The 27,208-nt window shown below is 47.8% G+C and overlaps 2 protein-coding genes across 6 annotated transcripts in view; both read left to right on the forward strand.

Moving 5' to 3' along the window:
• The window catches only part of ANKRD24 (ankyrin repeat domain 24), a 49,387-nt gene extending 42,183 nt beyond the window's left edge, over nt 1-7,204 (forward strand). For 4 of the 5 annotated variants that reach the window (XM_077332213.1, XM_077332210.1, XM_077332212.1 and 1 more), the window contains one exon: nt 3,820-7,204. In XM_077332213.1, the coding sequence (XP_077188328.1) occupies nt 3,820-3,897 (78 nt within the window). In that variant the 3' untranslated portion in view covers nt 3,898-7,204. Of the gene's footprint in view, nt 1-357 lie in introns of all 5 variants that reach the window. The other variant, XM_077332214.1, reaches the window with a different exon arrangement.
• TOR1AIP1 (torsin 1A interacting protein 1) lies at nt 5,834-27,208 on the forward strand. The gene is made up of 9 exons (XM_077331388.1): nt 5,834-5,885; nt 10,513-11,010; nt 13,642-13,710; nt 14,248-14,322; nt 15,809-15,853; nt 18,339-18,440; nt 19,345-19,413; nt 22,885-22,947; nt 24,412-27,208. The coding sequence occupies exons 1-9, from the start codon at nt 5,834-5,836 to the stop codon at nt 25,203-25,205; spliced, it is 1,767 nt and encodes a 588-aa protein (XP_077187503.1). The 3' UTR covers nt 25,206-27,208.

A 27,208-nucleotide genomic window follows, 5' to 3' on the forward strand; every position in this document is an offset into this window, starting at 1 on the left:
AAAACCTGGAATGCAATCTCATAGAAATTTGCCCTGCACAAATTCTTCTTGGAATGGGCCAAAAGTGTGCATGAAAGCAGGTCCAATTAATTGGACACCTACAGATAAGATTCTCAGTGGGTTCTGAGTGTGGAGTGGCTGCTAGTGAGTGCATAGGACATGAGAAGAATGCTCTCCATGCGCACGAATGAGCGTGCCTGTGTTGAGTGTGCATCTGTCTGGACTTTTTTGAGTGCTTTCACATGTTGGCCACTTAATGGCGCTGGAAACCTTCCAAAATCACACACCTCTTCCCCACCCTTCACCTTCTCTTCCCTTCCCATTTTTCCCTTCACCGTTTTCCCCCAAACTCCTCAGTACCTCTCCGGATGCAGCTTGTGGTAGGGGGAAAATCACTATCCTCACCTGGGTTCTTAAAGGCACCGGTTTGGAAGGAAGGAAGGGGCGGGACAGCCCAGTGGAGCAGACCCCGGCGCAAGAATCCCGGGAGGCTGGAAGGTTATTCATGTGTCAATCAGTGCTTGGAGCCAGTGGACGCATGTCTGTGTGCTTAGCATGTTGCGCCAGGGCGGATTGGTCCACGTTGGGTTGTGTCTGTCTCCTTGTGCCAGTTCTTGTTGCATGGCAGGGGTGGGGGGCAGTTGTGACATGGGGAGGGCTTACAAAAAAGAACGTTCTGGTTTCCTTGCCTTTGAACGCAGCTTTATTTTTCTTGGGAAACACAGAGCATGGGCCAGTGCTTGGAATGTCAGAAGCCGGTTTCCAGGGAAGGAATGAGTTCTTTTTCTTGGTTCTACTTCTGCAAATTTCCTTATGCCAAATGCTTTTTGCAAATATTTAAGCCCTAACATGAGAGAATTCAGATTATGTTGCCACAGAAGCCCCTTGGTACGAAGTCTAGATTCATGCACAACTAGATTCATGCACAAACAAAGCAAACTATATTTTGAGGATCTTGGACTACAGTACCTTAATTACTTTTGTTGTTTTACTATGCTGTGGGTCCTTTTGTATTCGACACCCCTTAGATCCTTGGCTTGTCTTCATCTGGGCCTGGCCAAACCTCAGATGTCCGATCCTACCTACAACTTTGGGACTATTGTCTATAATACTCCAAACTTCACCTCTGTAGGTTGGAATCCAGAGCCAATGATGATGAACATAAGATCTGAATTAATTCCATGTAGGTCCCCCTCTATCTTTCCTGTTTTCTCCCACAAAGGTGCAACAGCAGGTTCCTGTCCTGGTGAATATGCAGCATGATGGGCTTTTCCTTCATTTGTGTTTGCTGGGAGGAGTGGGAGATTGGGGGGGGGGGGCACATCTCTTATCCTCCTGACCCACTGGATAGGTCTTTGATATCCTTCCTACTGGGAGAGACCCACCTGAAATCAGACCGGGGGATGTGTTACTTTAAACTCCAGGTAGAAAGTTGGATGAGGAGAATCTGAGAAGCATTGCTGCTTAAAAGACAAGGGTGCAACCTTTTGGATCACACAGAATTGTCATGAACTCAGCCACTCGCAGGCAGTGTGAAATGGTGGATAGATTGTCAGACATAGATCTGAATTGCAATCTACCATCACAAATCTCATTGGTCAATTTGTAGTGATCTTGTAGCCTAACCTACCTTTAAGGGCTGTCATTAGGATAAAATAGGAAACAGTAATCTATGGGGGAGTGATAGCAAGAATAAAAATGCTATTTGACCCAAAAATCCCCTGTCACCTGACCTTTTGAGGTCTCCCAAGGCAGGAAGAAGAAAGTAAACCCGAGATTTCACAGTGGGCTCTTCTGCATTCTCATTTTCGGCGTTTTTGTGTCCCTATTGCTTTGGGAGGTTTCCTTTCCGACAAGTATTTTGCTCCCTCCAGTGGTCAATTCAATACTACAGCATTTTACACCCGTCACATCTCCCTGCAGTTTAAATCTGCCGGTTTTTATATTGGACGTATAGTCATGTAATATCGAATTGACCTCTAGAGGGAACCAAAGACACATGGAAAAAGCAAAAACCTGAAACTACAAGGACACACAAGGGAAGACAGTGAAGACGTGGGAGATTCCTGGGGCATCTGTAGAGTGGCCAGCTGACCCTAAATAAAAGCTTAGTGAGCTCTGCTGCTCTGACTGGCAGGAGGTAGAAGCAGAAGCTTTCTGCAGTGCAGAAATGCTATCTACTGTGATTATCTGCAGCTCAAACCACTGTCCAAGGCACAGCAACAAGGGAACACTTGGAAAGTTGACAACCTTTCCACAGGACAGGTGTGAGAAGCTGAAGTTACAGTAGTCAATGAAATTCAGGTTTTCCTTTTGGAGTAAGGTATTTTGTTTTTATTTTGGAACCTTTCTGGACCTCCTAAGATGCATGAGCCTTTGGGATAATGCCAGATTTATTTAGACAGTTACTAAGAGCCCAAGGTGTTAGCAAACACCACTTGGGGAATGATCCCATGCATTATACTGGAAATCATTTCACATTTATTTTTTCGGAATTGTTTGTGTCATTTGGGGAATCCTTATAACATCCCTGCAGAGTGGGTGGAAGTTGTCATGGAAAGCCAGGGCAGATTTTTACGAGTGCTGAACGTGGTTCCAGAGGGGCTTCACTTCTCACAGAGAGCCCTTTTCTTCCGGCAAACCATAACCTGTAGTCAAAAAGGGGTTGTAGGTTTCTGAAACAATACAAAAACCTACAGGTCCTGTTGAGTGGATACAGAAATGAAATGAATGTCACCAAAATGAGCTTCCTTTCTTCTTCTGATTAGCCTTTGATTCCCTGAGAAAAATATCTCTCTTGAGAAGGGATGAGCAAACTGTGGGCCTCCAGCATAGATGCTAGCATGGGCTCATGGGAATTGTAGTCCATGGGCAACTGGAGAGTCACAGTTTGGCCACCCATGAATTCTCCAGCCATATTGCTAAACAGACAAAAGTAAGAACGCCTTTTAGGAGATGTAATTCACCCCTGGGTGGCCAACTTCTCTCACTGGCCTTGCTTCTGTGCCTTTGAGAGTAGCCTAAATGGTGGAAATTAGGCATAGGAGCACCTCCCCATTTCTTCATCTCCTTCCCTTCCTACCCTCTGTTAAAACAGAGGTTAAAACAGAGATATGAATCTGTATTCATTTGCCTTGCACACATAACCTATGGCTCAGCTGGCCACCTGTTTTCCTAATCCAGGCTCTTTGGTTATAACAGAAGCATGCAGGCAGAAATTCAACAGGGGAGGCTTTTGAGTCTTTAACGGCAGCCCGATGAGCAGGAGTTCAGCAGCGGGACCAATATACCATCCCATTTCCTGATTTCACCTTTAGCAGCTACAGAAATTCAACAAGCAAGACGTATCTGCCCACCTTGGTCTAATATCAGTCTGTCCACAGGACAGCTTTTAAAGAAAAAGGGCCGATTCTTTTCATACCCTGCTTTTCACTCCGCAAAGGAGTCCCAAAGCAGCGTGCAAACACCTTTCTTTTCTTTTCCCCACAACAGACACCCCGTGAGGTAGGTGGGGGCTGAGAGAGCTCTGAAAGAACTGATCTCCTAGAACAGCTCTGCGAGAACCATGACCGCCCCAAGGTTACCCAGCTGGCTGCGTGTGGAGGAGTCGGGAATCAAACCTGGTTCTCCAGATCAGAGTCCATTGCTCTTTAACCACCGCACTATGCTGTCTCTCGACGACACTTGCTCTTAGGCAAAAGGCCGAGGAGATAGCCCGGGGAACCAGGCCGCCACTGTAACAAAAAGAGGAAAGGTAGGCTGAAACGGGGGGAACTCCAGTGCACTCTGGCTGACCTGCCTCCCCAATTTCCTCCCCAGGGCCACATGGATGAGGACATCCAGAGGATTCTCTTCCAAATCCTGAAGATGCAAAGGCTCCAAGAGCAGGGAAGATGAAGCCAAAGGGAGGAAGGATCCGAGTTCTGACTCTGGGGGGAGGGGAGGAAGGCTGAGCTGTTCCCTACAGGGGAATTCTCGAGAACCTCTGTGTGCGCCCCAGCTGGCCCCACAGAGGAAGGTGTGGCCTCTCCCAGTTTGGCATTCCCCTTGCGGGCCCCCCTCCGCCATGTAATTTCTGTCTTCCAGCAGCCTGTGCTAAAAGGGGTGGGGGCTGCCGCCTTTTTGCCGGGAGAAGAAGAAGAGCTGTTTTTTTTATACCCCACTTTTCCCTGCCCGACGGAGTTCCAAAACGGCTTACGAGCACCTTCCCCTTCCTCTCCTTGCAACAGGCACCCGGGGGAGGTAGGTGGGGCTGAGAGAGCTCTGAGAGAACCGAGACTGACCCAAGGTCACCCGGCTGGCGGCATGTGGAGGAGCGGGAAATCAAACCTCCAGATGAGAGGCTGCTACTCGTTAATGACGACGTCATGCTTGCTCACTAAGTTTTGCACCCTTGGACAATTGGCCTGGTCAAAAGAAATCTGCCACGGTTCTTCACGGCCTCTCCTCCATTCCTCCTGCCTCCGTTGAAATTCTGGCCAGTATTGACAGGGAAGGGGAGGAGTAACGGACAAAGTGGGCTTCGGTGGGTTGGTGGTCCCTGCCCCAAGGAGCCTGCAAGTTGACCTGACCAAGAGACCAATATGGCAGGGGAAGAGCTGTCACTTGCAGCCTAGTGCCCCCCCCCTCCGGCCTGCGGGCGCTGGGCTGCAAGCGACAGCTCTTCCCCTGCCATGTTGGTCTCATGCTTAGAATCAGGGCCTTGTAGCCCTCTCCTGGGATCCCAGGAGTAGCCCTGATTTTAAGCTACAAGGCCCTGATTCTAAGCATACATCAAATAACGTTGAGTGGGTTTCTAGTTCTCATGGCTGCAAAGATATGCTGGGAACCTTTTGCAGTCTTCCCGTAAGGTTTTGGGTTATGTTCAGAGGGTCTCATAGAAACCTTTGGAAATAATGTCCTTTAAGCTGACACGCTCAGCGTGGCCCTGAGTACCTGCTATCTTCAGTCTGAATTCCTTCCCTAAACTCTTCCACGTTTTGATTGAAACCCCCACCAAACTTCAGAGGTCGCACCACCTGGCCCCCCAGAGAGGCCTTGAAGCTCAAAAGTGGTTTCTGAATAGTTTTCTCTGCTTGCGCAAGGATGATTGCATGGGGTGGGAGTTGGGGAGTGGGGTGGACCCTGGGTTTGTGTCCTGTTTCCCAGTCCTCGTAATAACAGGCAAAACAGAAGTTATGCAAAAATATCCAACGGATGCTTACTTTGCACAATTTATGCTGGGCACAGCACTGATCTTTCCCCGAGTCTGGTATTTTCATATATTTTGGGCCCCGTTTTTGGGGAAAGACAAGCAGTCACTGTCACATCCCCTTTGGGGGTCTTGGTTATGGACGGGGTGGTGGGGTGAGCTAAAGATGAGCAGATAACACACTATTTGGGGACTGTTGCCTGATTTCGAGGAGATTGCTGAGCATAGGCTTGCCCAGTTCTTCCTGGCCACTGCTGGGAGATAGAGAGGGAGGAACTTACCAAGAGAAAAAGGGAGGCCCAGTCATGTCACTAGTATGGCATAGGAAATGACATCGTCACACCAGGATGGTCTGGGTGATGCTGGTCTTTGGCTAAAGACTCTATGATAGAAGCCATTTTGTAATCACAAGTTTTTACCCAAGCACCAGAAGGTCATTGCTGGCATGATGACATCACTTCCTGTGTGAAACCAGCAATGTAGCCTGGGTCTTCCTTTTTCTCATGCTAAGTCTCCCTGCTGCCTAGCTGATCAGGGTGTGTGTGTGTGGGGGGGGCAGGACCTGGTAGCAAGGGATCTCATCTCCATTGGGATCCAGGCCACCCCAGCCTAAAACACACACCGGCTGCCGGGATTCTTACAATGTATACCCTGCTAAGTAGCCCTTGCTTGGATCCAGCGGGGGATGTCCAAGGTAAGGTGGCCAGACGTCCCGCTTTTGGCGGGACACTCCCACATTTTGGGGCATTCCACCCCCCCCGTCCCGCGGCGTTCTCACATTATGGCCCCAGATTTCTGGTAACTTTAATCCAAGGGCCTATTTAGGTTCCCCACTGGAAGCAGCAAATCTATTTCAACTGCCCCCCTCCCCAGAAAGTTACAGCTTCTTAGGGTCTAGATTCCATGGGTCAAGGAGGTTAGATCTCTCCCCCTGTCCCCCAGTACCATTTTTGTACTCTGAATGCTGTTATTTGTCCCATGGAGGAAAACATACAGGCAGGGTGGGAAAAATAACCTGAAGCAGGGAAGGGTCAAGTTGTGAAAACACTGTGGAGAACAGAATTTTCCATGCCATACAGTGCCACTCGGACCTGAGGCCCAAAAACACAGGCTCCTTCATATCAGCGACCTCTCTCTCTCTCTCTCTCTCTCTCTCTCTCTCCTGATGCTTCTGCCCCAAAACAAACCTCTGTTCCTTTTTTTCGGCCTCAAGGTTTCAAACTGCTTTAAAAATGTCTCCACTTTTCTGCTACCAAAAACTGTTGTAGATTTGGCTCTGGCCCCCAATAACTTCTGCACTTTCTCAGGTGTTACAAACCTGCCTGGAAGCACTGGCAAAAAGTCACCAAAACATAGAAAGGAGGATTGCCCTTTTCCCCCGCTGCTAAGGTTCCACTCTTAGCACACCTTGAGAGAGTGCAAAAATGCTTTAAGTTGGATCCTGATGGGGTAGCTTCAATGAGGCACAGGATAACAATAAGAGAGGCCTAAGAAATAAAGTTTACTTGCTACACAAATATATCATGCTCACTGATTGGCTGCCTTGCCAATCAGGGCACCACAAAACTTAAGCAGGTTACAGAGAAACAGTTCTTACATACTGCTACGAAATGGAGGCGAACAGCCAGAGACTGACTAACACAGAAAGGCAAAAGCAGAGTTAGTCAGTGAGTGAATGGGAATAAAGCCCCTCTTCTTCTTGTCCTGTTCCAAGAGGAAATGGGCGTTCCCATCTGAAACAAAAGCCGCTGATGACTCACTGGCAACAAATCCTGGCTTTCCTTTGAGATCTACTTACGTGTCTGTTCTACAGCCACTGGGCGTCTCTGCTGAGCACATTAACAGGACCTTTGCAACAACCAGCCCTACAAGACAGGCCTGCTCCGAATAACTTGCTGATTGTTTCCCATTACAAATTTATGCCCTATCAGGCCTCAGGGCTTCAAGGACACCGTGCCAGGATTGTGTCACAGCTGTTACTCCAGGAAGATTAAAATGAGCTGCTGGTCTAAAGTCTCCAGTTTGCAGTTTTCTTGACCTTGTGGGCACCTTTGGAGTTCTGACACAGGCAGGTGGGTGCGTCCACAAAAGGGCTACCGCAGGAGGCAGAACCACGAAACGGCTGCCACAGTTGATTTTTCAATCACACATTGAAGATTTATGTGTTGTGGTGGCAGCGGTATTTTTTTAAAATCTGCGCAAGCTATCAAATGTCCAGTGGCCAATCCCAAACCCTGCTAGGCCAAAACCCTGCATGATCCCACCTACTTTCTAAAAAAAACACTCAGCACCCAGAAAGGCACTGGCAGACATCACACAGGGGAGCTCGATGTAGACTCTAACATCACCAATTCGGCTTTAAAAAACAAACCATAACAGTGAGGAGCAATCGCAGTAGCTCGGTTTGCTGGAGTTTGTACTCCCGGTTGGAATTCCAGCGTTCGTGCAAGTTAGTAATCTTGGCTGAGGAACTAGAAAAATCTTGGAAACAACACGAAGAGACACGAATGGTCTGGCATCCCTATGCCACGCAATGGCAGACCACCTCTGCATGTCTTTTGCCTGGCAGCCAGTCATAAGATCTTCTTGGTCATTTCCAGCCCCAGGGAGGCATGCCTGGCCTCGACCAGGACCAGGGCCTTCTTGGTCCTCCTGGCTCCTACCTGGAAGAGCTGTGGAGTCCCCTCCAGGAGCTTTCAGCATTCTGCAGGGCCTGCAAAACGGAGCTCTTCTGCCAGGTCTATGGCTGAGGCCAGCATGGCAAGGAAGATCTGATGGGCCCCGAGCATAAGCACCCACTACGTGATCTGCGCTCCTTCCTTCCACTCATGTACTAGATTTCTGGGTGGCTAGTGGGTTGTAGGCCACCATGAATTTTAAAAAGTTTTTAGGAGTCTGTTATTGTATATGGGTGGATGTCCAGAATTGTTTTAATGGATTTTTAATGGGGCTTTTAACACGGACAATTGTAACCCGCTACGAGCCAGTTATGAGAGTGGTGGGAGTGGTGGGAGTCTCCGGAGCGGTCCCCAACCCCCGGTCCGGAGACTGGGACCGTTCCGTGGATCAGTCGGTACCGGGCCGTAGCTCCTCTTCATCTTCCTCCCTGGCTGCTGCCTTGGGAGCTGCCCTGCTGCGGGCTCACCTTGCTTTCCAGTGGCTGCCATGGCTGGGGGTCCCCCTTGGCCTGGCACTGCACATCTGCTGCTGGCAGCTCCCCCTAGTGGGTGGTGGGAAGTCAGGGGTGCCGACGGGAAAGCAAGTGGAGCAGAGGCTCAGGCAATGGCAACATCCCTTGGCAAAAGACTTCTCCCCCCAGGGCCTCAGTAAAATTGTCAAGTGTTGACCGGTCCCTGGTGATAAAAAGGTTGGGGACCACTGGTCTAAACAATAAAAATAAATAAATAAATCATGGCTATGTTTATTTTTATTGATTTATTAAATTTATAGACCACCTCTCTCTGCAAAGAGGCTCAGGGTGGTTTACAACCTATTAAAGTTCAACTTGATGATGATGTTATCCGTTCAGTCATGTCCGACCCTTGGCAATTCTATAGGAAAGTCTTCACCATGCGTCCCTGTCTCTGACTGCTTCTTTTAGTTGGTTCATGGTCATTCCTGTGTCGGCTTTGATTGTGTCGAGCCAGCGGATCCTTTGGCGATCACGTTTCCTGTTGCCGCTGACCATGCCGAGCATTAATGATTTTTATAGTGAGTTTGATCGCATGATGTGTCCAAAATGAATACCATAAAAACTACAAAACATAGATTATTATGCACATGCCTTACAATAAATAACAACTTTGGAGGGCAGAAATGGTCGTCTCTCCTCGGATGCTGCCCTCAAATCTCCCGGTCTCCCCAAAGTTCCACCCTAAAAGCCGGAGCATCTCCAGGAGGCCACATTCCACCCCAGTAGCATCAGCTATCACTTCAATGCATTGCAAGGAAAACTCGTGCAGCGATAAACGTTGCTGACGGTTAACAAAAAGAAGATTGACGCACACGCAAACACACAAACCTTGAAGGAAAGAGCTGGAATGCCACCAAGTTTCATTGAAATCATTTTGTTTATTTTTATTTATTTCTTATTTAGATGCACAAGCCGCCCCTCTTGATCCCATCCTCTCGGGCCAGTATGCAAAATTATAGATAATGCCACTAAAACAGGGGTAGTCAACCAGCGGTCCTCCAGATGTTCATGGACTACTATTCCCATGAGCCCCTGCCAGCATTTGCTGGCAGGGGCTCATGGGAATTGTAGTCCATGAACATCTGAAGGACCACAGGTTGATTACCCCTGCACTAAAACACCTAAACACAGTAAAATACACTATAACTATTATAGCTAATAATAACTATCCTATCCTGAGTCGTTGCTTATTCATTCCCCTTAAGAGGGAGGATGTGGGAAGAGATCCCAGCCACTCAGGGAGGCCCATCTGGTGTTCTGAACTTCCTATCATACTGGTCTCACCCCTATGCTTGGCGGAAGAGCTCTGCCTTGCAGAACTGCATTCCCCAGGGCCTCATTCCAGCAGGTTGAATGTAGTATAGATCTTTTGAATACTTTATAGAATCACAGAATCCTAGAGTTGGAAGGAGCCATACAGGCCATCTAGTCCAACCCCCTGCTCTACACAGGATCAGCCCAAAACATCCTAAAGCAATATTTACCCTGGCTTTTAAGAAGGGATTCTTTCAACAGCCTGCGACCAGGGTGGAAAAAATGCAGAATCAAGATGCTTCCTATGGCCATTATTATTAACAGGCCACCCTGAGCGGACTCGTGATAGGGAGATTTGCAGGGCTCGGGGGGTATTACTAGGGCGCGTGGCTGGCCCTGGAGAGCGCTTTAAATATTTCTCCCCTCCCGGTGACCTAGAAGCAGCTGCCGGGCCGGGCCGCTCCCATTCGCTGCTTATGCCGGGATTAAAGGCCGCGTTTGGGAGGAGACTGGCCAGCCGGTTTGTTTGCTTGCTTGCTTGCTTGCTAAGCTAGCGGGGGGCCGATGCTCTTCTTTGCCTCCCCGCGGCCCTTGTTCTAGTTTTGTTTGCGACCCTGCGGGCTCCATGGGAGGGAAGCGGCAGGGCGGTGAAGGCTCCCGCTCTAGCTCCCCGCCGCCACCGACTGACGGGAAATGACCTCCGGCCAGAGGGGCAGGTGGAAAGCTTTTTACTAAAGGGGGGTGGGGGGGGCTTTTATTAGGGGGAGGGGGCGACTTGAAGGCGGCGAGGCGCTCCTTTGCGCACTTTGGCTGGGCTCCCACTGCGAGACGGGCGGCAGGAGCGGAGTGCGCGGACTGCGCGTGCGCGGGTGAGTCGCAGGGCCAGGCGAGCCCCCCCACCACACCCGCAGTCCCCGCGCGCGCCTTCCAGGGCGGGGGAGGCTGGCGGCGGCGTCCTCGCCACCCCCCTCGGGCGGCCCGCGGGAGGGGCCGGGGGGCGAGGGGCGGAGCGAGAGGCGGCTCTTCGCCCACGTGACGCCGCGGGCGCCGCTGAGGCGCGCGGCGTCCGAAGATGGCGGCCTCCGCAGCAGCGTCCGCCGCCGCCCCCCGGCCCTGCCCGGCCCCGGCCCGCTCCGCCCTCCGCCGCGGCGGGAAGTGAGGTTCAGCGAGGAGGTGTGGGAGCTGCCGGCCGAGGCGGGCGGGCGGCCGGTGCGGAGGACGCCGCGGGGAGCGATGAAGGCGAGCGGCGAAGAGGCCCCGGCCGCGCCGGGCGAGGAAGCGGCGCCCTACAGCCTGCGCTCGGCCCAGCGGCACCCGCCCACGCCCTTCAGGAGGAAGGAGAGGGCCGGCTCGGACGACAGCTCTGCGGAAGGTGAGGGAGAGGGGGGGCAGGTTGGGGGCGAATGGACGGCCCGCGGGGACCCAGCGAGGGGGGATTCGAACCTGGGCCTCCTGCAGCGCGGTCCTGCGCAGACTCATTCTGTACACCTTGGGGGAGAAGTAGGGTTTTCTGGATCCGGACCCAATCTGCGCACCTGTGGTAGTGCACTTCACAAGTAGGTCTTCGGGATCCCTGGTCCATTTTGGCACCTGAGGTTGGACCCTTTAAAAGTACATTTTCCTGGATCCTGGGCCCATTCTGGCACTTGTGTTAGTCCACTTCACAAGTAGGTTTGCCTGGATCCCGGGCCCATTCTGGCACCTGAGGTAGGGCACTTTGCAAGTAGGTTTTACTGTATCCAGGCCCTATTCTGCACACATACAGTAATACACTTTCAGTGTGCTTTAGAAGTAGGTTTTTCTGTTTCACTCAAGAAAATCCAGCTGCAAAACACATTGAAAGTGCATTATCCCACATGTGTGGAATGGGCCCAGATGGAAAAGCGTATTGAAAGTATATTATCCTCCATGTATAGAATGAGCCACAGAGTAGTCGAAGCCTGTTCAGATCAGGAAGGTTGAGCTGCAGCAACTCTTCATAGGATTTAACCTACCAAGTTTTAGCCCAACACAAATTTCTGTGCTGTATAGGGACACGGCTCAATAAATATGATGGTATAAGAGTATTTGCAGTATAGATCTGCCTTTGTTTTTGTTTTGTTTTTTTTGTAACACCTTTCAAAAAGAACTGCAGTTTCCTCCAGGAGTTCAGCGTGACCTACATAGTTCTCATCCTCACAACAATCACCCTTTTAGGTGAGGTAGGCTTGGGAGACTGCGTGGCACAAGTTGACCCAGTGAGCTGAATGGTAAAGTAGTAGGAATTTGAACTTTGCAAATACCCTGGCTGGGTGAGAGGCATTAGAGGTAACTTCAAGGGTTTAATGTGTGGCCGACTTTACCAGACTTGGCCCTTGCAGATTCTGTTGCATAAGAGTAGATGTACTTGCAGAATGATCTGCAATTTTTGTTTAAATTTCTGATAGACAAAAAATCCAAAAAAAACCCAGAAGTGGTGTGACTGTGCAGAATATGGTAGGGAAGCATATGGTGGGCACACGCCCACCTGGGGCCCCTTGCCTTCCCAGCCCCTTCAGGCCCATCATTGGTCATTTGGGATGGGTGGGTTGACTTGACCATATATGATCTTGTCTCCCAATAAATGTTTAACCAAATATACAAATTATAATTAACTCCCACCCTTTCAGGAAACCTTTCCAAGAAACCCCAGGGTTTCACAAAATCCTGGTAAGTGAAGTCAGGTATAAATAAGCCTAGTATAGATTTTGCTTCCCTAATAAAGACAAGCAAGCTTAATGGAGAGGAATAAAACTGGTACACCAGTTATATCTGGTTAACCCTGGTAATTTAATTCTATTTACTGAACTTCTTAGTCACAGAAATGTTTAATAGGCGCCTGCTAAGATAAGCTTTTGTTGTTGGAGAACTTCCTCAAAATAGGGATCTCCCTTGAACTCCAAAATGCTTCCTCTCTGTAGAAACCCCAACATGAAAGCAATGGGGCAAGAAAAAACATGAAGCTGTGGTTTACGATAAGAAGACTTGTGGGAAAGGACCTCCTGTGTCTCACTCCCCCCCCCCCCAGTGTTTTCTGAGCCTTCAGACAAGGCTCTTCTCTGCACTAGTGAGGGCTAGGCACATGCAGGCCAGTATGCTTCATCAGGAATAAACCCCATGGTGTCCAGTGGGGCTAACCTACAGAGAAGCATGTAGGACTGAAGAGTTAACATCCTTTAGTATCTCCCTTGCTGTTAGTATAATATAATGATTCCAGGGCAAGTTAACATTTCTGCAACATGCAGCTAATCTTAGTTTACTTTCAGTTCTGTTTCCGTAGTGTTATATCACTTCTCTGAAAACACAGGAGGAATAACCACATATGACGCAAGTCTTTGGATGAATATTCATGGAGAGGGGGAGAAAGCTCTCCTGGTTTGAAGGGGTACTTAAGTAAAACTGGCATGGAGGGATAAATAACGGGATAGACTAGATAAGTGATTCTCAACCTTCCTAATACCTGCGACCCTTTAATACAGTTCCTCATGTTATGGTGACCCCCCAGCCATAAAATTATGCATGTGTATGTGTTCTTTCACAGAAATTAAACCGAAACTGACCAATGGCATGAAGATCCATTGTTCATGATGATTGTATATAAATAGTTTTTTTCCCCCAGGGTTTCTCAGTTCAGCTGCTCCTCTTGTCCCACCATGCTGGTCTTGCTCTTTTCCGCTGCTCCAGACAGAGGAACGCTCTATCTCGATCTACCCCGCAAGGCTGATGTGTGGGTGGCGGCCCCCTGGCCAAGCTGCTTGCCCTGCCGTGACCCCTGTGAAATGGTCGTTTGACCCCCCTCGCCCAAAGGGGTCCTGACCCCAGGTTGAGAACCACTGGACTAGAGGCTTAATTCTGTCCATGGAATTTTGAATTGTTTAATCACTGTTTAAAGCTGATTTTTGATCCTGGACTTTTTGTTCTAAGCTGTAGAGCAGTATGCTTAACATTTCTGAAGGATTTTCCACCCACCCCTCATATTTTGCAGATGACTCTTCCCCAACCAGGCACCAAACAACCAGTAAACGCTCAAATGGCCGGACGCGTTTTCAAACAGGTAACGGCGGAAGTGTTAAATGAAATACATTCTCAAAAAGGCTGTATACATTGTGTGTCAAGTGTATCCTTTTATCAGATCTCAGTACAACTATATACAATACCGGTTGTACTTTGCAGAATGGTATTGGCTTGAAATGGATGGACTGTATTTAGCCATGGCATTTCCAGGAGGGCAGTATAGAAATTCAATAAAGAATAATAACAACTTCCACTTGTGGAAGAGCAGGTGGCAGTTTCTGTTCCTTTCCCCCTGTCCCCAGTGTTATTCCTGTGGGTCCACCTTAACCCAGGAGCAAATCTTCAAGGGGGTCAGTCAGTGTCGTTCCAGAGTGCATAATCTTTACCCTTGACCTTTAAAGACATTGGTTGCAATACGCAGATATGCCATTTATACCATGTGATCTATGTCCCCGTGGGGCTTTAAGGGATTTTCTTCGTGAAATGCTGTGGGTGGGTAAATGATCTGTCCTGGCTGTCCCAGTGGAGGTACTTTATGGCTGAACTCCTTGGATTTCTATTTTGTTTCCTTTGTTAGGGCACACAAGCATTTTAGGAATTGTGGATGACATTGAACTTGCTCGACCATCTATTAGAAGAAGTCCATGGGCAGGTAAATGCAAACTTCCACAGCAGACTAATAATCTCTCAGAGGGAGCTCTCCACAGTACTTTGGTGCCCGGGTAAGGTTCCAACAAATTCCTCCCTCTGAAAGACTGTGCTTCCATGAGTGCAAAGTTAAAATACCGACCATCTGAAGAAATCAAGTCTCCTTTGTGTAGACGGGAAACAAAGATTACATTAACTGAGACAGATCCTGCATCTATTATGACAATAGCTTCCGTTGGCCATACTAAGATATAACCTTTTAGCTTTGAGCTCTGTAACTGCATAAAATGTTAATGTCAGTGTTTTGGTTTTGTCAATTCTTTATGCCAATAGTACTTTGGTGCAAGGCTTGCATGCGCACACCATTTAATGTGGATTTGAGCATTGAGAAATGACAAATTTAGTCTCTTCGCTGCAAATCTACAGTTGCTTCCCCATCTGTTAACCTCTGTGCTTTAGTTTATACCGCAAGAAGAAAGTGGACGATCCCAAAAACACCACAAAGGAAAAAAGAATCTGTCCAGTGGCTTAATCAAAATTTAAGAGCCTCTGTTATCTCTTTAGACAGACAAAGTACATTGAGTGAATATATTGAATTTATTAATACCACTTTGTGGAGGTATGGACATTCTTGTACATTTCCAATTATTATTTGTTATATATTAAGGTAAAAGAATCCTCTGTGCAAGCACCGGGTCATGTTTGACCCTTGGGGTGACGCCCTCTAGCGTTTTCATTATGTTATATATTCTTTTGTGTTATACTAAAAAGGATATTTTGTGATTTAGGACACATTTTTGCCACTGACGAAAGGATTGAAAATGGAAAAATAATCTAGAGACCATTTTGGCGGAGTCCGGGTGGAAATTATTATAATAACTAGTAATAAAGCCCGCTGTATGACGAATACAGCGGGCGCTAGAAACTTACAGTTTTGCGTGTCCCCCGGCGGCGGCTCTCTGGGGTGGCGGCTCTCTGAGGCGGCGGCCTGACGCGGTGAGAGGCGCTTTGCGCCTCTCGCCACGTCAGGCTGCCGGGGGCTCCCTCGGGCGTCAGGCCAGGAGCAACTGTCAGCCGCACTGCGTGCGGCTTGCAGTTGCTGGGGCTGGGAATCAGAGGGACCAATCGGCAGGCGCTTGTCCAGAGGAAGGGTCCAATCTGTCCAGAGGAAGGGTCCAATCCGGACCCTTCCTCATCACGGACACATCCCGCCCCAGACCCCCTTAGTGCTTTATTTAGTCCGTGGCGCCCACGGCGCCACGGGCGGTGTTTAGATAAAGAGATAACAGAGACTCTTAAATTTTGATTAAGCCATTGGACTGATTCTTTTTTCCTTTGGTTAATACCAGCAGCTGTCTTGGTTGGATTAAAGTTTATTTGAACATAAAAGTCAAAACAGCTCTTGGGAGAACATGCCACCTTCCTCTTTCTTCCTCTCTTTTTTTCTTTATTTGGATTAATAACTTGAGCAACATTTCTTCTCTTAACAGCGTATCCTCATGACCAAGGCAAGGACTTCACCCAGAAAAAATCAGGTTTGATCACTTTCTTTTGAATAGTATCCAGTGCCGAGAGCATTTATAGCTTTTGTTGGACTTGCTTTCCTGCGAACGTCAATAATTCCTGCATTGTTCTGATGGTGGAACAGCTACATGAGTGGGATAGAGAGGTCATCTGAAACAAACTCAAACCATAGCTTAGTCTAACTGCCTTCCTGGAAGTACAAGTCACTTTATTATAAGTATTTTTCTCAATGATATTGTTGTAATATTCCTTTTAATGTAAGGGCGTTTAAAAATTAACAGGCACTTACAGCATAACATTTTAGAGGCGGAAATGCTACTCTGTGTCTAACGTCTCAGTCTACTCAAGTCCCTGAGAGCTGGAATCGTGCGTGCAAATTCACTTCTTCCCCTCCTCTCATTTTCTCATGGATTGTAGAAAATCCAAGAGTTCAGCAGTACCTTAAAGACTAAAGACATTTCTAGCAGGGTCTGAGCTTTTTGGAGAGCAAGTTTGGTGTACTGGTTAGGAGTGCGGACTTCTAATCTGGCATGCCGGGTTTGATTCTGCACTCCCCCCCCCCCCCCAATGTAACCAGCTGGGTGACCTTGTGCTCATCACGGCACTGATAAAGCTGTTCTGACCGAGCAGGAATATCAGGGCTCTCTCAGCCTCACCCACCTCACAGGGTGTCTGTTGTGGGGAGAGGAAAGGGAATGTGATTGTAAGCCGCTTTGAGCCTTCTTCGGCTAGAGAAAAGCAGCATATAAGAACCAACTCTTTTTCTTTGTGAGTTGCTGCAGAAAAGAAGTGAGAAGTGACTTATGAAAGTGCATATCCTGCCACATTTTTTCTTTTAGTCTTTAAGATTCTGCTGGACTCTGTCTCTTTTCTACTACAGGCAGGCTAGTATGGCTACCCATCTTAAGAGCAGCCTACAGGACTTTAATGAAAACCTATGAGATAGCGGTGAAGTGAGTGAAACTCGACTTCGATCGCATTCTCAAATTCGTGTCCAGCACAATTATTCAGGGTTGTTCAGTCACCCACCAGCCGCAAAGAAGGGTACCAAAACATAGACAAATTGGACATCAGCTGTGAGGCATTTACGAACTGTTTTGTGGATAAAGTCTCGACACTCTACCACGACCTTCCTCCACCGCCTTTGGAGGATAGTCTAAATAGTATCAGATGTCCCTCCTGACCTGTGGACAAGATACTGACTTCAACGAGGCTCACCACTTGCCCCCTAAACTCATCAGAAGGACAGATGCAAAGATAGGAGATAATCCACCTCTCCCTTTCAACGGAAGAATTCCCAGTGGGGCTGAAGGAGGCAGTGGTCTGGCCTCTGCTGAAGAAATCATCCCTGGATCCGCAGGAGCCTGCCAACTACTGAAGCTGATGGAAAGAGCTGCCCCAGATCAGCTGACAGCATTCCTGGAAGAAGCTTCGGTCCTGGACCCAAATCAGTCAGCCTTTCCATGGAGGAACAGATCGCAAAAGTAGACCAGTTGGCATTCTTCCACCTACGCCAAGCTACTCGTGGCCTACCTGGCCCCAGAACACCTAGCCACAGTGATCCAGGCGACGGTAACCTCTAGGCTGAATTTCTGCAACTTGCTCTATAGAAGCCTACCCTTATCCCTGCCCCGGAAACTCCAACTGGTGCAGAATGCAGCAGCCAGGGTACTTATGGGAACACTTTGGAAGATCCATATTCAGCCTGCACTCCCAACAGCTTCACTGGCTACCAGTTGGCTACTGGATCAAGCTTAAGTTTCTGATAATTACCTTGAAGGCCATACACAGTCCAGGCCCTGAGTATCTGAGAAACCGCTTCTCCACCCATGCCCCCCAAAGAGCTTTACACTCCTCCAACACCTGCTGGCCCCAGGGAAGCTTGCCTGTCAATGACTAGAGCCAGGGCTTTCTCAGTCTTGGCCCTCACCTGGTGGAATGAGCTCCCAGAGGATATCAGGGCCCAGCCGGAGCTAAAAACAATTCTGCAGGGCCTGCAAAAAGGAGCTCTTCCACCAGGCTTTTAATTGAGTCAAGTGAACAGGCCACTCACCACCAAACAGAAGCCTCATAATCTGCGCTAATAGAAAACCGGACCACAGTGCAGACTGACTAATCTGTTGTTCGTTATTGAGTACTGCTGTTATCTCACACTGTCTGATACAAGTTTCGCTGTTGAATAAGTTTTATATTGAACGTTCATTGTACTGTACTGCATGTGAGAGTCATAATATAAACTGCCCTGAGCCGAAAGGGTGGGCGGTAAATAAATATAGTAAATAAAATGAATAGGGATGTGTGTATCCCCCACTGATGCAGAAAGTCCTAGCATGCCTGTGGAGGGTCTGGGCTGCTTTCAATATTGGCACAAGCCAGCAAGTTTCCTACTAGATTTAGGGTGATATGACTTAAACTGAAACCTAAACAGGAGACTAAGTGAAACCCATGGCTCTGTGCCCAAGGAAATCTGATTTGAATCCTCTTTTATCTTTTCAGAAGGAGCAGCAGCTAAAGGGGAAGATGAGATTGACAACAAACCAGAAGTTAAAAATACTGTGTATAATTATCAAACGACTCCGAAATACTATTCCGCAAAAGGTAGTCATTGGGACCTATTAGTTGTCTGTTCTCTGTGCAGTTCCCATTCCTCATATACAGTATTTGCCGGCGTATAAGACGACTGGGTGTATAAGACGACCCCCCAACATTTCCACTCAAAATATAGAGTTTGTTACATTACAACACAGTACTATAGGCCACTATGGGCAGCTATGTCTATCCCAACTGAAGTGCACCCGGCGTATAGGACGACCCCCCCCCCCCACCTTGGAGGCATGTTTTTCAGGGGGGAAAGCTGTCTTACACACCAGCAAATACTGTACCTTAAGTGTTTTGTGGCGCTTTCTTGGTCATAACATAGAGCTGGACATCCTGTGGGCCTCCTGTTCAAATGAAGTTGTGTCTGGGAATATGCACAACTGGCCATGCATGCATTGCATGAGTCTTGTCTAGAATGGATCTTGTAAAAAAAAGCCTGCATGGTTTGGCAGAGGGCATGGGTGGCCAAACTACAGCTCTCCAGATGTCCAAGGACTACAATTCCCACGAGCCTCTGCCAGCTAGTGTCAGGGGCTCATGGGAATCACAGTCCACGGACATCTGGAGAGCAACAGTTTGGCCACCCCAGCACAGGGGATCTTTTCCTACCAGTTGTTCTGAAGACCTCTGAGTGCCAAAGGATCCTCCCTGGGCCCGTGTACTGTGATAAATTTTGTTCGTTATGGTCCGTCCGTCCCCTTTTTAGAGAGCTTTTTCAGGGAAAGCTGCAGGGTGGTAGGAGGAGGCAAGGGAAGATCTACTCCACTCATTCCTTCACAAGCTTTACCACAAATTCTAGTCCTCTGTTTCATCTGCATGTAACATCCTGTTTAGAAATAGAAACGCAGTGGCTCACTGTGAATCTAATCCGTTTTTTTTTTCCTTTTACCATGTTTTTAAAAAGAATCTCAAGCTTCTGTTCCGAAGCAGCATGGGCATAACCAAAAGACATCCTTGAGAACCAGATTACCAAGTATGTCCCGATCGTCTACTGTCTCTGTATGTGTGTATGCCCATATAAACACAGAACCCAGTCAAAAAACGAGTGAAAAAGTCAGAATATGTGTTTGATGTCAAGTCAAAAACGAATACAAATCCTTCTGATATGAAATTGATAGTCACTAATGGGAAGCTAGTTATAGACTCGGGTGGCCAAACTGGGTACAGCTTGGTGTAGTGGTTAGGAGTGCGGACTTCTAATCTGGCAAGCCAGGTTTGATTCTGCGCTCCCCCACATGCAGTCAGTTGGGTGACCTTGGGCTTGCCACAGCACTGATCAAGCTGTTCTGACCGAGCAGTGATATCAGGGCTCTCTCAGCTTCACCTCCCTCGCAAGGTGTCTGTTGTGGGGAGAGGAAAGGGAAGGTGAATGTAAGCTGCTTTGAGACTCCTTTGGGGAGAGAAAAGTGGCATATAAGAACCAACTCTTCTTCTTCTTCAGTAATATCAGGGCTCTCTCAGCCTCACCTACCCCACAGGGTGTCTGTTGTGGGGAGAGGAAAGGGAAGGTGAATGTAAGCTGCTTTGAGACTCCTTTGGGGAGAGAAAAGTGGCATATAAGAACCAACTCTTCTTCTTCTTCAGTAATATCAGGGCTCTCTCAGCCTCACCTACCCCACAGGGTGTCTGTTGTGGGGAGAGGAAAGGGAAGGTGAATGTAAGCTGCTTTGAGACTCCTTTGGGTAGAGAAAAGCAGCATATAAGAACCAACTCTTCTTCTTCTTCAGTAATATCAGGGCTCTCTCAGCCTCACCTACCCCACAGGGTGTCTGTTGTGGGGAGAGGAAAGGGAAGGTGAATGTAAGCTGCTTTGAGACTCCTTTGGGTAGAGAAAAGCAGCATATAAGAACCAACTCTTCTTCTTCTTCAGTAATATCAGGGCTCTCTCAGCCTCACCTACCCCACAGGGTGTCTGTTGTGGGGAGAGGAAAGGGAAGGTGAATGTAAGCTGCTTTGAGACTCCTTTGGGGAGAGAAAAGTGGCATATAAGAACCAACTCTTCTTCATCTTCAGTAATATCAGGGCTCTCTCAGCCTCACCTACCCCACAGGGTGTCTGTTGTGGGGAGAGGAAAGGGAAGGTGAATGTAAGCTGCTTTGAGACTCCTTTGGGTAGAGAAAAGCAGCATATAAGAACCAACTCTTCTTCTTCTTCAGTAATATCAGGGCTCTCTCAGCCTCACCTACCCCACAGGGTGTCTGTTGTGGGGAGAGGAAAGGGAAGGTGAATGTAAGCTGCTTTGAGACTCCTTTGGGTAGAGAAAAGCAGCATATAAGAACCAACTCTTCTTCTTCTTCAGTAATATCAGGGCTCTCTCAGCCTCACCTACCCCACAGGGTGTCTGTTGTGGGGAGAGGAAAGGGAAGGTGAATGTAAGCTGCTTTGAGACTCCTTTGGGTAGAGAAAAGCAGCATATAAGAACCAACTCTTCTTCTTCTTCAGTAATATCAGGGCTCTCTCAGCCTCACCTACCCCACAGGGTGTCTGTTGTGGGGAGAGGAAAGGGAAGGTGAATGTAAGCTGCTTTGAGACTCCTTTGGGTAGAGAAAAGCAGCATATAAGAACCAACTCTTCTTCTTCTTCAGTAATATCAGGGCTCTCTCAGCCTCACCTACCCCACAGGGTGTCTGTTGTGGGGAGAGGAAAGGGAAGGTGAATGTAAGCTGCTTTGAGACTCCTTTGGGTAGAGAAAAGCAGCATATAAGAACCAACTCTTCTTCTTCTTCAGTAATATCAGGGCTCTCTCAGCCTCACCTACCCCACAGGGTGTCTGTTGTGGGGAGAGGAAAGGGAAGGTGAATGTAAGCTGCTTTGAGACTCCTTTGGGTAGAGAAAAGCAGCATATAAGAACCAACTCTTCTTCTTCTTCAGTAATATCAGGGCTCTCTCAGCCTCACCTACCCCACAGGGTGTCTGTTGTGGGGAGAGGAAAGGGAAGGTGAATGTAAGCTGCTTTGAGACTCCTTTGGGTAGAGAAAAGCAGCATATAAGAACCAACTCTTCTTCTTCTTCAGTAATATCAGGGCTCTCTCAGCCTCACCTACCCCACAGGGTGTCTGTTGTGGGGAGAGGAAAGGGAAGGTGAATGTAAGCTGCTTTGAGACTCCTTTGGGTAGAGAAAAGCAGCATATAAGAACCAACTCTTCTTCTTCTTCAGTAATATCAGGGCTCTCTCAGCCTCACCTACCCCACAGGGTGTCTGTTGTGGGGAGAGGAAAGGGAAGGTGAATGTAAGCTGCTTTGAGACTCCTTTGGGGAGAGAAAAGTGGCATATAAGAACCAACTCTTCTTCATCTTCAGTAATCTCAGGGCTCTTTCAGCCTCACCTCCCTCACATGGTGTCTGTTGTGAGGAGAGGAAAGGATGGCAACTGTAAGCCGCTTTGAGATTCCTTCGGCTAGAGAAAAGCGGCATATAAGAGCCAATTCTTCTTCTACCTAGAATTCATTGCCACCCTGCAATATCTTTGTGGCTGTTCTTTGGTGTTTGCCAGCTACCAGAGTTCAGATCTGATTAGAGTAGCTGTCAGTACTGTTATCAGCAGCTGGATATTAGTGCTGTTGTAGGTTAAAAGCTGTATTGGGTTGTCTTTGAGTCAAATTGCAGTTTCACTGGAATGACTTCAGCACCCTGTACACTGTGTACTTCAAACGTAAACCCTGCAGAGGGAAGTATGCAGTTAAATTAAGGAACTGGGATTAGATTTATGTGAGGAATACATGGCAGTTATGGTTTAGTGCAAAGATGAGTGTCAATATTATAACTCCAGTTACCTTTTGGAGTAGATTGCTCTTTAGTAAGGTGCCCAGAGTATACCTAGAGGAGGGGGTCCTTTTCCATGTTACATATTTATAATCTCCTTGGGTCTGTTAAACACCAAACTAGTTCATTTTGTTCTGTTCCAAACTTTTCCTCTTAAACCAGATTTCTGCAAGTGTAAAACCCCTACATGTTGAACATCTACGTGGCCTTTTTGTTTCCCCAGCTTGGAATTCAGAACCTTCCCATACAGTGACTTCCAAGGCCTGGTTGGAATCTCTGGTGTCCTTTCATTCTGCTGGGCAAAGTTTGAAGTCTTCTTTCCAATTTAAGTCGCTCTTCACTGGCTCCCTGGGTTGGAGGAAGGCTTCTAACATTGCCAAGTGGAGTGGTTGGGTACATGCTGTTTTGGGAGCTTACTGCCGTATTTCTGTGGTCATGGTCCGGTTGTCCCATTTCAAGAGTAGATATCCCGTTTCCAAAGTGTGCATGATTGAAAAGGAGCCTGTCACCTTTTGAAAACATGCAAGTTTGTAGAGTTTGAAACATTTCTAGGAGCTTGTTAGATTTCTGTATTCCAAATTGAAATGGGAATCAGGAGTTGAATCCTATTAGCAGGAAGTTCTAGAGATCAAGACCTCAAGGTACGTGAAATTTGACAATCTTTCCCCTTCTTTTATATCAGGTGAAACAGAGTCTCAAGTTCAAGCTAGCAGATTGAAGAAGCATTCGGAAACGATTAATAAAAGTAAGATTTGAATCCTTTTTCTGACTGTGTGTTTGCATGTGTATGCCAGTTGTTTTGTACTTCCAGCAATAATTCCTATTAGCTTCTGATGCGTATTTAACAAGCTTGAAGATGGTCATAACTGCCCAGGCTTGTCTACATAGCTGTGTGACGCTGTAGGAAAATTGTAGACTCTGGCTCAGCTGTGAACTTAACTGGGTGGCCTTGGGCTGCTCTCACGCACTCTCTGCCTAAACTTCTGCACACATTTTTTTCTGAAGTTAAAAATGTGGCAAAGAGAACTACATCTGCCACCCCCAACTAAAACATTTGCTAGGGGTTTATCAGGACAGTGCAGCCTGGCCCCAAGGCACAGGGGTAGTAGAATGTAACAAGGTTTGCATGAGAAAAAAGGAAAGCAGACATTCTATTCATCAGACAGCAGCAGGTAATCTCTGGGTGTGTTTCAAGAAGAGAAGGTGGGCACTGCAGATCTTAAAAGTCGATCTTTTTGTTCCTCATTAGCACTTTTGGGAGCTAGCATAGATTTCGGAGGAAAGGGGAAGTGAACATGCTGAAAGCGCAGCCCTGGATTAGTAACAACAGTATTTTGAGTGGTGCCGCATTAATGGCCGGAAAAGGCCAGATCAGAAGGGTGAGATAACACTGAAGAAGCCAAAGTTTGAAGAGCATGAGGGCACTTCTCTGATTTTCTCCAAAGGGGTATTTTTCTTCTTAAAAAGGTACAGGTATCCCCTGTGCAAGCACCAGGTCATGTCTGACCCTTGGGGTGACGCCCTCCAGCGTTCTCATGGCAGACTCAATACGGGGTGGTTTGCCAGTGCCTTCCCCAGTCAGTACCGTTTACTCCCAAGCAAGCTGGGTACTCATTTTACCAACCTCGGAAGGATGGAAGGCTGAGTCGACCTTGAGCCGGCTGCTGGGATTGAACTCCCAGCCTCATAGGCAGAGCTTTCAGACTGCATGTCTGCTGCCTTACCACTCTGCGCCACCAGAGGCTCTTTTTTCTTCTTCTTACTAGCTGTGAATAGAAGGGAGCTGCTAGACCAACGGCGTCTCTCTAAGAATAAAATTACGTTTTCCTCCATCCGACCACTGTAACCAGTTACCGTTGGGTCTGGAGGGTTTTGACCTAAGGGGCTTGCTCAGCAAACCTGCCACTGGAATGTCGTCACAATTGGCCATGAATCCATTAAATGGGATGTCTGTGTGACTTCCATTCCACTGGGCTTTTAGAATTGCAGTATTTTAGTTCAGAAGGCTTACTATAATACATAAGTCGTTCTAAATTGAAGCTTTACTAATGGCCTAGAATAACTATGCCCTGTATGTTGCTGGGCTCCTCCTAGGTGGTCTGATTCTTCATAACCGAAGGAGTCCTGGCATGCATGAAATATTACTACTACTACTGCTACTACTAATCTATCCTTTCTCTCTTCTTTGTTCCCCACCCCTTTTGTGTAGGCTCTAGTTTACAGACTGGGGGATACACTGTTCTCTGGATTCTGGTATGTGTAGGAGGTCTCATCGCTGCTGGCGGATGGTATATTTTTCACCCACCACCCAGTACTCTGGAAACTGACCAAGCCTTGCTGGCGTTTCAGACCCAGATGAAAAAGCTCATGAGCAGCTACCCGAGTCAGGACATCAGGCTGTGGAAGAGGATCCAGACTATCTTTGAGAAACGTCTCAACGCCTCGCAGCCTCATCTGGAGCCGGCCATCCTACTGCTCACGGCTGCAAAAGAAGGCGAAGATGCCCTGAAGTGTTTAAGCAACCAGATCGCAGACGCCTTCTCCTCCTCTCAGAGCACCGCCACGATCAGAATCGATGGGGCCAACAAAGGTTTGGAGGACAGCGATGCTGTAAAGTTGGCTGTAGATCAAGAGCTGAGCGCCGGGTTCAGGGGAGGCAAGAAGGCCGCGGTGGTGCACCGGTTTGAGTCGTTGCCAGCGGGTTCCACCCTGATATTTTACAAGTACTGTGACCATGAAAACGCAGCATTTAAGGATGTAGCTCTGCTCTTGACTGTTCTGCTGGAGGAAGGGTCACTGGGCAGGGGCCTCTCCCTGCCAGAAGTGGAGGAGAAAGTGAAAGATTTCCTCTCGGCTAAGTTTACTAATTCGCACACGCCAAGTTCCTACAACCACATGGACACGGACAAACTGAGCGGGCTGTGGAGCCGCATATCCCACGTGGTCTTGCCCGTGTGGCCTGAGAACACCCTCCCCCGAGAGAGCTGCTTGCAGGTGAAATAGAAAGAGGGAAGGCAAAGCCAAGAAGAAGTCATAGAGAGGGGCATCTTCTAGTGCCTGGAGAGGAGGAGTATTTTTGAGCTCTTGCTTCGGAACTGCGTAATGCCCAGTTTCGAGTCCAAGTAGGGTTTATTCCTTTCCGAAGGAGGAGCTGGACATTTCGCGCAAAGAAGGTGCCCCACTTTCCTGAGCTGGGTGATAGGATATGTGCCCGGATGTCTGTCATGCAAAAGTTCATAGTCTTCAGCAATGGGGGGAAAAAAAGAATTCTTGATAACTTGAGCAGCTCCAGCTGTGCATCAGGTTACCATGTTATGATGAGATCGCTTTGAAGACTACTGTAACTTGAAGAGCAAGCTAGTGAAGGCTAACAGAGCCCCTGCACTCACTTTTGTATCTCCTGTCTGTGCTTGCAGCTGACGAGCAGAAATTGCAAAGACAAAACTTCAGGCATCTAAGAATAACACTTGTCATTCCATTTTCCCTCTCCGGGTTTTCCCTCTGCAGGTTTTCATAATTTTTGTGCTAGCCGGATCCGGCTAGTTTTACGAATTTGGCTTTCCGAATGTGAATTTAACCAACCGATAGAACCTTTTGAAGGAACATTGCCATTTGTCCAGTATCTTAGGGGTGGTCAAACTGCGGCTGTCCAGATGTTTGCAGACTACAATTCCCCTGGAGCCACTGCCAGCTTATGGTGGCAGGGGCTCATGGGTATTGTAGTCCATGGCCCATCTGAAGAGCCACAGTTTGGCCATTCCTGTGAGAAACAGATTTTCTCTTGAGTCTGTTTATAGAAACGTATTTTGGGGACTGGGACTGGGTGCTGAGTTCTGGTGTTTCTCGAGTAAAAAAAGGAACTAGAATGACAACATGCTTAGCTTTGATGAGCCATTGGCAGTCCGTGTGACTGGTCAGCACAGGAGGCACTGAGAATAAAGAGATGCAACTTTTTCCAAGGGTGTGGTTTGTGCCTCCTGTATTCAGTATCTAAAAATGCGGAGTTAAGGCCCAGACACACCCATGTCTCATTCAGGCTCGAACTGGGGGAAAGTCTACTTTCTTAATAACTTCTTTCTATAAAGGCTTAGTTTTATCCAAGAAGAGCTTTGAGTTTCTTCTGTTGGGGAAATGAGTCTTGTACCAGAGGAAAAGACTCTAGTGGAAGGGACTCCCCTTCTATTAACGCTTAGCGTTGAGGCCAGTAATTGTAGACAGCAAGCTGCCAAATTCAGTACTATTCCCTCCCCCCCCCTCCCTGACATGAAGCTTTCCATCTCAGTAGCTGCTGTGATACAGAAAGTGTGTGGGTGGTGAACAGATTTTGAGAGTCAAAGTTTGAAAGGAGCCTTGCAGGGTGTCACACACAAGCGGTATAGCCTTTCAGTCTTTTGTGAATGTGAACGATCACAAGGAAACTTCACAACTTTGCTTCCTGGAAGTTCAGTCCGCCCCCGTGTGTCATTCAGCCTTCTGGAACCACTGCGTTTTCAGGAATGTGTCAAAGCTGCTGCTTGCATCTCAGAGCAGCTGCCCTCCTTTTTGGAAAGGCTCTCCAGCACGTTATTCTTTATCCTCAAATTTGTTTGCGGTAAATGTGACTTAATTGTAGCACTCATAACCACTGGAAAGGAGTCTTGGCTAGGTTCAGGAGACGTTTTCTTGGCTTAAGGCTGTTTGCATGTAGTTCATCTGCACATTCCTTCCCGCTATCCAATAAAAATGCTTCATTCGGTTACCTTTAAACAGTCCTTCAGACTTGGAAGAACTGCATTCTGGGCCTTATGACTTAAACATCGACCACTTTATCGGGGTAGAAGCAGCCACGACACGGGAATGTGAATTGTTTGCTATATATGAGAAGATTTTAAGCTGCTCTTGTAGTCCTGGCAGACGAATGCTTTTTAATAATGCTGATGTATCGTCCAAAAATGACCGAGGAGCATACAGCAGAATTGATAACAAAATATTTTAATAATCATGAAATAAATGTAGTTTTATAGTAA

The sequence above is a fragment of the Paroedura picta genome, chromosome 4 (genome assembly GCF_049243985.1).
Source record: "Paroedura picta isolate Pp20150507F chromosome 4, Ppicta_v3.0, whole genome shotgun sequence".
Lineage (NCBI taxonomy): Eukaryota > Metazoa > Chordata > Lepidosauria > Squamata > Gekkonidae > Paroedura > Paroedura picta.

Bases quoted from the DNA above. Each gene is read 5' to 3' on its own strand.
- TOR1AIP1 (XM_077331388.1), top strand. From the start codon at position 5,834: ATGTATACCCTGCTAAGTAGCCCTTGCTTGGATCCAGCGGGGGATGTC. The intron at 11,011-13,641 runs GTGAGGGAGAGG...CATATTTTGCAG, and splicing joins GGACGACAGCTCTGCGGAAG to ATGACTCTTCCCCAACCAGG. The intron at 22,948-24,411 runs GTAAGATTTGAA...CCTTTTGTGTAG, and splicing joins TTCGGAAACGATTAATAAAA to GCTCTAGTTTACAGACTGGG.